This window comes from Centruroides sculpturatus, unplaced genomic scaffold (assembly GCF_000671375.1).
Source record: "Centruroides sculpturatus isolate CEXI.00-Female unplaced genomic scaffold, Cexi_2.0 scaffold1789, whole genome shotgun sequence".
Classification (NCBI taxonomy): Eukaryota; Metazoa; Arthropoda; class Arachnida; order Scorpiones; family Buthidae; genus Centruroides; species Centruroides sculpturatus.
Genome location: NW_019385895.1, coordinates 1 through 13,205, shown reverse-complemented (window position 1 = coordinate 13,205; position 13,205 = coordinate 1). Strand labels below are relative to the sequence as shown.

Genomic DNA, 13,205 nt, shown 5'->3' with positions numbered 1-13,205 from the left:
GTAAATAATCAGTTTATTCCCCTATATATATATATATAATATATTATAATATAATATAATCTATATATGAAGAATCAGAACATTAATATATATTAATGTGTATATATGTGTGTGATGTGATATGAGAGAGTGTGTATGGGATAAAAATATATAATGAGAAGTAGATGGTAAAGGATACTTCTACTTTTACTACTTTTAAATATATATAACATACATACATATATGTGTGTGTGGGATATGACTATGAAAATATGAAATATATATATCTTCAGAGTGTCATATATTTTCCTGTATATGAACAATTAGATTAACTGTGATGCATAGGATAATTCTGATTATTAATTGAAACAAAGCCCAAAATAAAACAAAACCCTACTGATAATATTGAAAATAGTACTATGAAGAATCAATATATATTAATAAAATAATTATTAAACATTTATAAATTTTAAATAATTTCTATAAAGTACAGGTACCCTTTGATTAATGTGGTTAATTAAACCCTCGATGCCACTGTGTATATCAAAATTGTGTTAATCAAATATTGTTAATCTATGTTAAGTAAAGACAGCTGTTAAAGTCACGTTATTTAAAACTTTTTCTGTGTATATAAAGGGATTGCAGCAATTAATTTCACATATTAATAAAATCTTGCATTAAGGGATACCTGTATTTTAAAGGCTGATATATTCATCTTCTGTAGACAATAGAGTAGTTACGATGGCATATTGAAAATGGCTGTTAGCAAATCAGAAATCACCAACATATTTGATATAGTTTTTGCTTTCTTGATGAGATGAGTGCAAAGTTTGGATTCACATGCAGCATTTTGAACATATCTGTCGTAAAACAGATGCAAATACTCCAAATAACGCTTGAAAATTGTTAAAATTGTAATAGTGCCTTACTTAAATAAAAGATTGTTTAATAGTATTAGGATTTTTGTCTACAAGATATTCCATTGGCATTGGTGGATCACAAATGAAATTATATGCCATATATGTTGGAAGTGGTTGATTTGTAGACACATTTTTAATAGGACTGTTTAACTAATTTTGATGGATTCTTTTTTCGTAATTCTTATCAAGGCTTTTAAAACATTTTTTGATTATTTAAATATAATTCAAATGTAAAGATTTTAAAATCAATTGTAATCTTATTCATTCAGTGTTTCTTAATTTGGAATGTGAGATAACTTTGCAGGAAGGATAAATACTTTATTTATTTAATTAAACTTTATCTTTTTCATTGCAAACTTTGTTTTAAAAAATATTTCAATAAAAATGTATTAACATTAGACTTAAATGTATAATTTTTTTTTTCTGTGGTGAATCCCTTACTGAGAACTAAATGGTTATGTTAATGAATGAGTGTACATGAATTTTTTTAATTGTTTAAGATGTTAGATTAAATACATATGAGAACATTAGACAATGCTAACTCCTTCATACCAAAAAAAAAATTAACAGACTTTTTTCGGGTTGTATGAATGCATTTTAACAATTCAAATTGGTGCGTGAGCAGTAGAAAAGGTTAAGAATCATTACTTCATATCTTAGAGCCAATGGTGATGATAAGATAATGGATTTTTAGTGTAAAGTGATTTCTGCATATATGATCATTATTGTCAATGTTATCATTTGTATAATGTTGTTGGAATTGAGAAATGCCAACCTTATCAGCCAAAAAAATCATTTATTGGAGTTGAAATTAGTGCATCATTATTTGATCTTTCAGTTCTTGATGCTGCTTATTTCAAGTATAATAATGAAAAGAATGTTGAAATTCTGTTACACAAATAATAACTATGACTGCTTGAATGTTATTAGAAACTTCAAATGATTCAATGTTTACAGGCTGATGTCCAGAATCAACAATGAGAAAGAATCTGAAATTGATAAAAACTGGCAAATTTCCAACAAATTGAAAGTCAAGTGACTAGAAATTTTAAGACTTGGTATAACATATCAGATGAGTTTAACTGATATAAAGAATGAAGATCTTATTGTTTTGATTAAATAACAGACGGCTAACTTTCGATTTTAAATATATTTTCTTTTTACTACTAAATCTGAATTTTTGTAGTAATGAGATTCATTTATATATTTTTGTATTTTAGTAAAGATTATTGCAGCTGAATTTTTATTTAATTTCAAAATAACAATACATGTTGTTATCAATGCAACTGTAGCATAAAATGATTATAATGAGACAACCACTGCAACTCTTATAAAGCATAAATAATTTTAGTATCTAAATTATTTTAGAATATTCAGTTGAAAATTGAAGCGGAGAATATGCGCAAAGATTTGGAGCAAAAAGAAAAATTATTACAAGAAACAAGGTAAAAATGCATATAATTTACTAATAATTTGCAATTATTTTGGTAAATAATCAGTTTATTCCATTTATTTATATTAATATTGGCACAATTATATGTTTTTTTAAAATATTAATTAAATATTGTATTAAATATATTTAATATATTAATTGATTTACTATGATAATTAATATTAGTATATTTATTTAATTTTATCTATTAAATATTAATGAATATGTAAAATTGAATATTAAGTATCTATTGCTTAGATTGTTGTTAAGATGTATACTATAATTTCATTTTGCATATTTTTGCATTCAGTTTGTGTAATTTTTTTAAAATAAATGTGATTTTTTTTGAATCTTGAAATTGTAAATAAATATGAATATTTAAATTACTTTTCAAATTTATTAAAAGTTAGTTTTTCTTTGCTTTATTGATTTATGTTTGAATGTTGAATGTTGTGATGAAATTAAAACAATAAAGATTTAAATACATTAAAAAGTATCCTGTTATTTTTATCCCTTCACATTTTAATTAAGTTGAATGGTGGGAAAAAATGGAATTTTTAAATAAAACCTGAAAAATTGTTGAAAGCTTGCTGATTTAAAGAATGTAGAAAAACAGTGATAAATTTCTAGCAACTTGATTTATATTTTAATAGATCATTTCTCAATTAATTGTTATAATATGAAGAATATAGTTAATTCTAAGTTTTTAATTATTGATGCATATTTATTTAATTAAAAGTCATTATATAAATTTGATAGAAATTGCCAGGACAATTAAATTTTAAAAATTTATATAAATTTTTTATAATCATTCATAAATTATTATAAAAATTCTTATAATTTGTAAAACATTTTGAAACAATTTTAATTTTGTTGTTTTTCCTCTGGAAATATAAGGGTTGTTCAATTGAAATATAGAATTGATTCTATAATACATAGATGTCATTGGTCACTTTAGCAGGATTAAAGTATACACAGCATAGAGACAATTCAAAAATTTTGCTTAAAGTATATAGATACTTGGCTATTATGGTATGGGCTTATTCTGTTGAATTTCTGATCCAAAGTGGTTCTCTTTGGATGCAGAGGATATACATGAACTTGTACTACATTGGGACATTGTCTGAATGCAGGAGGCAATTTCCTATAGCAGATAATACAACTTTATCGCTATGCTTTATACACTGTAATCCTGCTTTAGTGACCAATTACACCAATGCTAATACATATGGTTCAGTCTGTTTCATTTGAACAATTCTTATACTTTGTACTTATTTATTTTTTTTGTCATAGAAAAATGAAAAACAAGTTTTTTTCACCAATAATCAATGCAAAATTTTGGAAACCAAGTTAAATATCTAATAACAACAATAATACAAATTGAATTACTTCCTTTTATAGCAAATGATAAATGAAAATTGATTAACATTAGGTATCCGGATACAGTCATTTATATTAACATTAAGTAAATTTGTTCCCAACTCTTGAATTGATTGTTGATGTACTCAACGACAAAAAATATTATTATACAAAATTTGTGTTAAGAAGTTCTCTAAAGATTCTATTATAANGGGCTTATATTTTATAAATAAATTTTGAACAAATCATTTCTTATTATACTATATAACAAATTATTAAATACAAAATAAATTTGCTTTTAGAAAATTAAAAGTAAAAGTTGCCTAAAACTATCAATGATTTTATATACAGAAATAGTTTATATATTATATAAAATAGAAATAAATTTAAAAAAGTAAAATTATTCATAATAGTATGATTTTTTTTAATAGGAACTCTTGACTGAACGAAAAAATGCTGTGACCGAGAACAGTAAAAGTGTAGAAAATTTATTGAATAATTTGAAACAAAAAGATATTTATATCCAAGATTTACAATCAAAATTGGAAGAACTTGAAAAATGCTTAAAGAAAGAAGAGAATATTAAAGAAAAGGATTTAATTCAGTCGAAAGTTGATATTACGGAATTGATGAACAAAAAGGAAGAATTGGCATCTGATAACGAAAAATTAAAGTTGGAGCATTCTAAAATTAAAGAGAAGCTTGATGCTGTTTTAAGACAAAAAGATAATGAAATAGAAAGACTTAATGAACTTTGTGAAAAATTACAACACAAAACTGAAGAATTAGAATTTGAAATTGATGAAAAAATGGGAGAATTGCATGAATGCGAAAAGGAAAGAGACAGTTTAAAAGAACAGTTTTCTTTGCAGAAAGAGAAAGCAATAGACATTGTAAATTATGAAAAAGAAATTGAATTGGTGAAAGAGCAGTTTGAAAATATAAAATTGGAATTAGAAAATACAAAATTAGCGAATAATACTTTACAAAATGCGATTACAGAAAAAGATAATTTGTTGGAAATCGTTAATAAAAGGCATATAGAATTGCAGAATGAATATATTAAAAGTCAACATAGTTTAACTGAAAAAGATAAATTATTCTGTGAACTTAAAACAAAACTAGAAGAAATGACATCCGATTTCAGTAAAATAAAAAAGATAAAACAGTTTGAAAGTGATGAACTAGGAAGGTTACGAAATGAAGGAAAAATAGCAATAGATGCAAAAGAAAAACAAATACAAGAATTAAAATGTTTGTTACAAGAAAAAACATTAATGATTGATGCACTGAATGTTGAATTAGAATTGAAAGAGAATGTAGCTGAACAATTACATGACAGTGAACACCATAAATCAGTTAATAGGAAAGATTTCAAAATTATGAGTAAAAGGAATTCTTTGAATAAATTTGTGTCACAATTGAAAAGACACAGTCTTCCTGTATATGTAGAAACTGAGAAATGTTTTTCAAGACTATTGGGCCAAAATTTAACAAGTTTTGGACAGTCTGATGATATTTATGTTCTAAAAGAAGAAATCTGTTTTCTTATTCTTAAGATAGCTTACTATTGAGACCTTAGATTATATTAATTAATATGATAAAATGACTTAGATGTTAAATATTATAGATACAGTTTTTGTTCTAATATAAAATTTTCAGATACATAATAAGTTTACCAATAAATAGTTAAAGTTTATCAAATAAAAATTTTTAAGAGTAGAATCAATATTATATTTTTTGTTGGGAAATCAATTGCTAATGAAGTTATTAAGAAATTGATATGGTCATTTCTATTAAATGAATAGATGGAAAAACTTTTACTACCATTCTAATTAGAATATTGTAGTGCTTATCAGTGGTTGAGTGGATAAAACTACTGAACAAGGGGGTTTTCTTCATGTATATAATGTTTAAATAGGGGCCAGTTCCTCATAGAATTATCTCCTGAGAAGTATTTGCTTTGGCACATCACTTTAGTGATGCATTGCTTTATTTCATCAAACACACCTATTTTCATGGTTAAATGATATTTCATATGTCTTAGTTGAGAAGTTATTAATACATATTTTTTTTATATAAAATGTAGAATAAAAAAAAACAATTTATGAGAAAGAAGTAATGATATTTTTAAGATTGTGGTTTAATTTAGTAGGAAAAAATTACATATAAAATAGAAAATAGTTTGAATTTGAATTAATGGCAAAAGAAAACATGGGAAAAGAAAATTACATGTTATAAAAATAGTCATAGAAACTAAAGTAATTTACAAGAGTCATTTTGAAAGTCATAAGCAACATTTTTTTAATACCATTTTTCCTACCATTGTGGGAGCTTGAAAATTTCTTTACAATAGAACTCCAGCCCCGCAAAAAAACTGATGCACTGATTTCTTCATGTCCACCACCATTTTGTAGCATTGGCCTTGCATGTTTTCCTTCACAGCACAAAAAAAAAAAGAGAATCGAAGGGTGCTAAATTGGGCTGTAGGGACTGCACCCTTCAATTTTCGATTTATGGATTTACTCCCCGATGTAATGAGCAGTGTGGAGCCTTGCATTGTTATGTTGCAGGATGATCTTCCCAGGATGTTTATCACACAAGTACGACAGAGTTTATGAAGTGTACTGAACAGCATTAATGGTTTGCCCAGGTTCAAGAAATTCCATCAGAATCATTCCATCTATATCCCAGAAAACAGAGCTCATAACTTTTCCAACTGTCTTTGCCTACTTTTTTGTTGGGGAATTGAGGTGGTGCCATTCCATACTCTGCCATTTGTTTCAAGTGCATAATGGTAGTACAAGCTTTCACCACCTATCACAATATTTATCTTCCACAGTTACACATCAGTCTTCCTTAACAATCTTATCCACTCTTTTTTTGTTGCATTCATTGCAGGCAGTCTGCAGATGGCCACTGTTAGGCTGATCTTCAGTGCTTGTGTTTCCATCTTTAAATTGTTTTACCCATTTAACACTGCTGGCATCCATGCACACATCTCCACATACACTCTGAAGTTCTGGTGAATTTCTGCAGTACAAATTTCCTCCTCAATGGGAAATTTGATTACAGCATGCTGGTGAAATGAAACATCAGTTGTAGCCATTTTGTTTTGGCTATCTGTGATCATGTAATGGAAGATAGTGACATCACAACTTCCTCATGGCACTCTCTGTAGTCTATGGATTATAACAATATTCTTAGTTTTTCATAATTAATATATTGTGATTTATGAAAAATTGTTGTTCATTACTTTCAGTTTGACCTATGTACTATGACTTGCTAAATTGTAATCAGTTATCTATTTTAGAAGCAATTGAAATAAAACATTATTATGCATGCTGTAGAATTTTATGATGCAAAGTAACAAGTATATGCTTAGAAATCAAAATTATAAATAATATTGACTAAATATATGCATTTTTGATATATTTTATTTATTAATAAAGTGTTATTTATAGTAGTACTCTTCAGAAATTAGATCAACTTCATAAAGAAGAACTTTCAGATTTAAGGGCAACAACTCGTGCCAACCAATCGAATCTGGAAAATTATGTTGCAAAATTAAAGAAGGTAATATATAATTATCACAATATTTAAATACTTTTTTGTTTGATATATATAAATACGATAACTTCCTATATGAATTTATAAAATTTTCTAATTGGGCACTAATAAATATTATGAATTTAATTAAAAATTTTATTTTAACTTGAAAGTCATTACATTAATAGTCATTTATTTTTACTTGAAGCAGCATATAACACAAAAACAATCAGATTCCAAAGACTCAAGTACAAATACATCTGAAAATGAAGGAAAGAAGGTATAGTGGATTATTTATTAAACACTATAAATTATAAAGTTCATGATTTATTAATTTTATATTCTAGGATTTAAGTGATACTTTTAGCATTTCAAGTGAGAAAAGTATATCTCCTGCTGAAATGTGTCCAAATTGCAAAGTAGTAAGTATTGTAAAGAAGTTAATATTTCAATAATTTTAAAAATAATAAAAATTTTACTTTATTCAGATTGCAGATAAAACTATAGAAAAGAAAGTAGATTTAATGAAAAAGCAGTCACTTAAACGTGATAAAACAATTCAAGGATTGACTGAAATTTTGTACAGGAAAGAGAAAGATTTAAAATATTTCAGAAATAAACTGGGTGAGAAAGAAGCTCTTGATCAATTATTAAAGCTAGTCAAGCAGTCAGTCAATAGTGCCATTACTACAACAGAAATTGATCAAACTGTGATAACTAATTTATCCATTGCTCTTCGAAAGGTAATTTAAAAATAATCACTATTTTATGTATTTAAGGTAATTTTAAAATAACTTAAGATTATTTTTAGTTATTTTTGAATAATTAATTTATTTATTAATAAACAAAAGATTAAAATGCTGTTATTATATTAAGAAATATATTTCATAAAATTTATATAGTAAAAACCAATGAAATTAAATACTTCCATTATTAATATTAAAATAATTATTTTCAATAAAATAATTCTATGAAAATATTATTTTGCATACTTATTAAAATAATTTGTATCTTTGTTTTATTTATAAGATAAATTTATTTTCTGGTATATATTATTATTTCCTAAAGTCTATCTTAAAACCACATTTTAACAATTATTATAGTGATAGCTTATTACTATATGTTGGAGTAAACAAGAACCTGCAGTAATATTTTTTGAAGTAAAAATTCACAAATCTGTCTGGCCTCTGTATACTTTCCTCTCTCTAACATATAGTTATATTAACTTAAATATTCATTATTGGTAAAAAGCCAGTCAGTTAGTTAAACAGTAGAACTCTAATTGTCCAAGCCTTAACTGAGGTTCCATGTTATCTGAACTGAACTTGTAAGTGAATATACTATTTTTCTCATATTGTAATTCATAAAAGAAAGTTTAAAGCAATAACCTGTATTACAAAATAATTTATTTATGCTATCTTTTATTATTTAACTTTAATATGAGACAAAATATTTATATTGAAATGTAACTACAATAATATACATCTTTATTTTTAAAACTATTGTACATATATTAATTGTATAATAAATGATTTTTAAAAAATGATATTATATATAATTCACTAAAGAATAAAAAGAGGCTTAAAGTGCTACCATGTAAGTTTTTTATATTCATAATTTTTAATATGAAATGACCTTCGCCATTCATTTTATATAAACTTTTGGTCATCCAGGGTAGAATTGATCCACACTAACTTAGATAATCAGGGTTCTACTGTATTCATTAGAAATTAGCCTATTGTCATGAAAGTTCATATCTAATTTACACTCTTGTAAATTTTTATTTGCGATTTATGTTAGATTATCTTTATTTCTCATGTTATATTTCATTGCCTATTATGTGTTATATGTACAAATCAAAAACCAGTTACTTTTAAAAAATAAAGGCAAACTGTAAAATTTAAATATAAAAATAACAATTCATTACATGACCACATTATGTGACCATGCCACAGATAGAAGTATAAGAAGTATAAGAGATATACATAAATTATGTATATCTCTTATACTTCTATATTCTTGGTGAGATAGATTTGAATATTCTTCCTGTACATCTAGTCTAATGAAAACTAACCAGCTGAATGTACATATGTTGCAAAATTATCTCTATTTGAATTAATAAAAATTAAACAATGCAAATTTAAATAATTTGTAAAAAAAATAAATAAATAAATAAAAAGGAAAGTTACATTTTGCAAACCTACAACCCACCTAGTATTAGTGGTATACCTGTAATTAATAATAAGCACAAGTATAATAAAATATGTAGTTTAAATTAAAAAATATATATATTTTATTTTTAGTATTTGTCTACGTATCAAGACAAAGAAGAAATAGAATCACTAGAAAATAGCATTGAGGTAATTTGAAATAAATTTATTACTGTTTTCTTAACTATATTACTGATTAATAGTTTGCTTTTATTATTTTTTGTCAGTCATTTGAAAAACATTATTTGCAATGGTTAACAATGATGCAAAATAAATCTGTTAATAAAGAGGAGAGTTCACTTGAGGTAAAATGTTTATTCTTTACTGTTTTAAAATTTAAAAAGTAATTGATTATTAAGGAGCTTTAACAAGAATTCATATTAATNTGTGTCACAATTGAAAAGACACAGTCTTCCTGTATATGTAGAAACTGAGAAATGTTTTTCAAGACTATTGGGCCAAAATTTAACAAGTTTTGGACAGTCTGATGATATTTATGTTCTAAAAGAAGAAATCTGTTTTCTTATTCTTAAGATAGAAAATTTGGAACAGCAGATTCAGGAGAGTAATGGTGGCGTTGGTAGCAATTTAAACCTGCTTTCTGGTGTTTCAGAAGTATTTCCAGTAAGTTTATTTTTAATATAAAAATATTGGAGTTTAATTAAAAATTTTAAGTTTTAATTTAAGATAAATTTCATTTTTAAAATTCTAAAATTTTTTTATATGGTTGACTAACATAAAGTAATAATAGCCTTAAAATTTAAATTAAAAAAAATTTATTTGAAACATTTCCTTTTTATAAATTTGTAAGTGTTGAAAAATTATCCAAGAAAATTTGTCATCTTTTTTATCATGTTCACAAACTTTTAATCTTTATTTGTCACTTGATTAAATTTGATCTTTGTGTCAATAAATAACAAGAGTTGTGCATATGAAAACAGAACTAATTTTTTAGTCTTCTAAAGATTTTGATGGATATATTGAATTATATAAAATGGATATTGGCAAGAATATGTATTAAAATATATTTTATACTTAATATTCTTAATGTTCTTAATATTCATAATATTCTTAATGTGAAATTTGTTAATTTTTTTTAGGAAACTAATGATGATATGAAAAAAGAATTGGCTTCCCTTCATCAAGCAGTTAAGGATAAAAATTTATTCATACAGGTGAATTTATAAATTTTAAGTTTTTAATGATAAATATTTTTTCAATTTATATTTTTCTAATGGATATATACATTTTACAAATATTTTAAAAAAGTAACATGTGTAATAATAGATGTAACTTTTTAAATTCATTTTCTGTATAATAGACACATTAATAGATAATTTAATATTTATTAAATAGCATTTGCTATTTTGCAATCAGTTGTAATTATGATAAGTTTATCTTTGATAATCACATAATTTTTCTCAATTAAACTATTTTTCTTTGAGAACACCAGATATAATTATATTGAAATGTTTTCACTATAATACTGTGGGTATAGGTATTTTAATGGCTCTTTCAGTGAATCAATACTCCACAATTTTAGAATTTAATCATTATTTTCTGTAATTGCATGATTTTTTTTATTATACACTGTAATATGTAATTTTGTGTTATCTTAAAATTTCATAATTCCTCTTCATTAACACTATACATTAAAAAGATCTTTTTTTAAATTATAAAACTTGAAATAAACAAACACTACTGTGAAAATTTTCCACTATGAAATTGATGTGTATAAGAGGAAGTTTAACTCTTTAAGCTCTGAAAATTTCTTTTTCCTTTCTATCTGGAGACTAAATGTTACCTCTCATGCTACAAAGGGAACTTGTATAGCAAAACCAGCAAAAGAGCTATTCCATTGACTGATTTTGTTTTGAATGGAATAAACTGATTTTAGCCAATTTCATGTTTAAAGAATTAAAGAACATGTCAAAGTTAAAATAAGTTTATGTAAAGATATTATATTAAACTTTAACAAGGGAATACAAATTAATAAGAGATAGTATGACAGTTGATATCCAGTGAATCATGAGGAATTTTACAGTGTTTGGGGGTACAGTTGTACTGGTACTGCAGATTATGAGTGTGATTCAATATGATGTTTGAGTTTGGCCATATCTGCTATTTCTGGAGATTCAACTCCCTATTGAAGCACTGAAGATTTAATATAATCAATGTTGTATTACAGATATTATTTGGTGTTTAAATTGTTAATTTGTATTATGTATACATGTTATTGAAACATCTGAGTGGTAAGGGACGGGGGCTTATATTTTATAAATAAATTTTGAACAAATCATTTCTTATTATACTATATAACAAATTATTAAATACAAAATAAATTTGCTTTTAGAAAATTAAAAGTAAAAGTTGCCTAAAACTATCAATGATTTTATATACAGAAATAGTTTATATATTATATAAAATAGAAATAAATTTAAAAAAGTAAAATTATTCATAATAGTATGATTTTTTTTAATAGGAACTCTTGACTGAACGAAAAAATGCTGTGACCGAGAACAGTAAAAGTGTAGAAAATTTATTGAATAATTTGAAACAAAAAGATATTTATATCCAAGATTTACAATCAAAATTGGAAGAACTTGAAAAATGCTTAAAGAAAGAAGAGAATATTAAAGAAAAGGATTTAATTCAGTCGAAAGTTGATATTACGGAATTGATGAACAAAAAGGAAGAATTGGCATCTGATAACGAAAAATTAAAGTTGGAGCATTCTAAAATTAAAGAGAAGCTTGATGCTGTTTTAAGACAAAAAGATAATGAAATAGAAAGACTTAATGAACTTTGTGAAAAATTACAACACAAAACTGAAGAATTAGAATTTGAAATTGATGAAAAAATGGGAGAATTGCATGAATGCGAAAAGGAAAGAGACAGTTTAAAAGAACAGTTTTCTTTGCAGAAAGAGAAAGCAATAGACATTGTAAATTATGAAAAAGAAATTGAATTGGTGAAAGAGCAGTTTGAAAATATAAAATTGGAATTAGAAAATACAAAATTAGCGAATAATACTTTACAAAATGCGATTACAGAAAAAGATAATTTGTTGGAAATCGTTAATAAAAGGCATATAGAATTGCAGAATGAATATATTAAAAGTCAACATAGTTTAACTGAAAAAGATAAATTATTCTGTGAACTTAAAACAAAACTAGAAGAAATGACATCCGATTTCAGTAAAATAAAAAAGATAAAACAGTTTGAAAGTGATGAACTAGGAAGGTTACGAAATGAAGGAAAAATAGCAATAGATGCAAAAGAAAAACAAATACAAGAATTAAAATGTTTGTTACAAGAAAAAACATTAATGATTGATGCACTGAATGTTGAATTAGAATTGAAAGAGAATGTAGCTGAACAATTACATGACAGTGAACACCATAAATCAGTTAATAGGAAAGATTTCAAAATTATGAGTAAAAGGAATTCTTTGAATAAATTTGTGTCACAATTGAAAAGACACAGTCTTCCTGTATATGTAGAAACTGAGAAATGTTTTTCAAGACTATTGGGCCAAAATTTAACAAGTTTTGGACAGTCTGATGATATTTATGTTCTAAAAGAAGAAATCTGTTTTCTTATTCTTAAGATAGAAAATTTGGAACAGCAGATTCAGGAGAGTAATGGTGGCGTTGGTAGCAATTTAAACCTGCTTTCTGGTGTTTCAGAAGTATTTCCAGTAAGTTTATTTTTAATATAAAAATATTGGAGTTTAATTAAAAATTTTAAGTTTTA

General features: G+C 25.0%; 2 protein-coding genes across 2 annotated transcripts in view; both read left to right on the top strand.

The window, feature by feature from the left end:
- Positions 1-7,525, top strand: part of LOC111612452 (coiled-coil domain-containing protein 91-like) — an 8,867-nt gene extending 1,342 nt beyond the window's left edge. Inside the window, exons 2-4 of the mRNA XM_023353665.1 lie at positions 4,122-4,882; positions 7,155-7,266; positions 7,448-7,525. Of these exons, the coding sequence (XP_023209433.1) occupies positions 4,122-4,882; positions 7,155-7,266; positions 7,448-7,525 (951 nt within the window). The remainder of the gene's footprint in view (positions 1-4,121; positions 4,883-7,154; positions 7,267-7,447) is intronic.
- LOC111612450 (centromere-associated protein E-like) lies at positions 7,114-13,170 on the top strand. Its single transcript, XM_023353664.1, has 8 exons — positions 7,114-7,266; positions 7,448-7,519; positions 7,587-7,661; positions 7,728-7,982; positions 9,543-9,599; positions 9,677-9,754; positions 10,550-10,624; positions 11,932-13,170. The coding sequence occupies exons 3-8, from the start codon at positions 7,641-7,643 to the stop codon at positions 13,168-13,170; spliced, it is 1,725 nt and encodes a 574-aa protein (XP_023209432.1). The 5' UTR covers positions 7,114-7,266; positions 7,448-7,519; positions 7,587-7,640.
- Positions 13,171-13,205: the final 35 nt, after the last annotated feature.

Bases quoted from the DNA above. Each gene is read 5' to 3' on its own strand.
- LOC111612450 (XM_023353664.1), top strand. From the start codon at position 7,641: ATGTGTCCAAATTGCAAAGTA. The intron at 7,662-7,727 runs GTAAGTATTGTA...TACTTTATTCAG, and splicing joins TGTGTCCAAATTGCAAAGTA to ATTGCAGATAAAACTATAGA. The intron at 7,983-9,542 runs GTAATTTAAAAA...TTTTATTTTTAG, and splicing joins TATCCATTGCTCTTCGAAAG to TATTTGTCTACGTATCAAGA.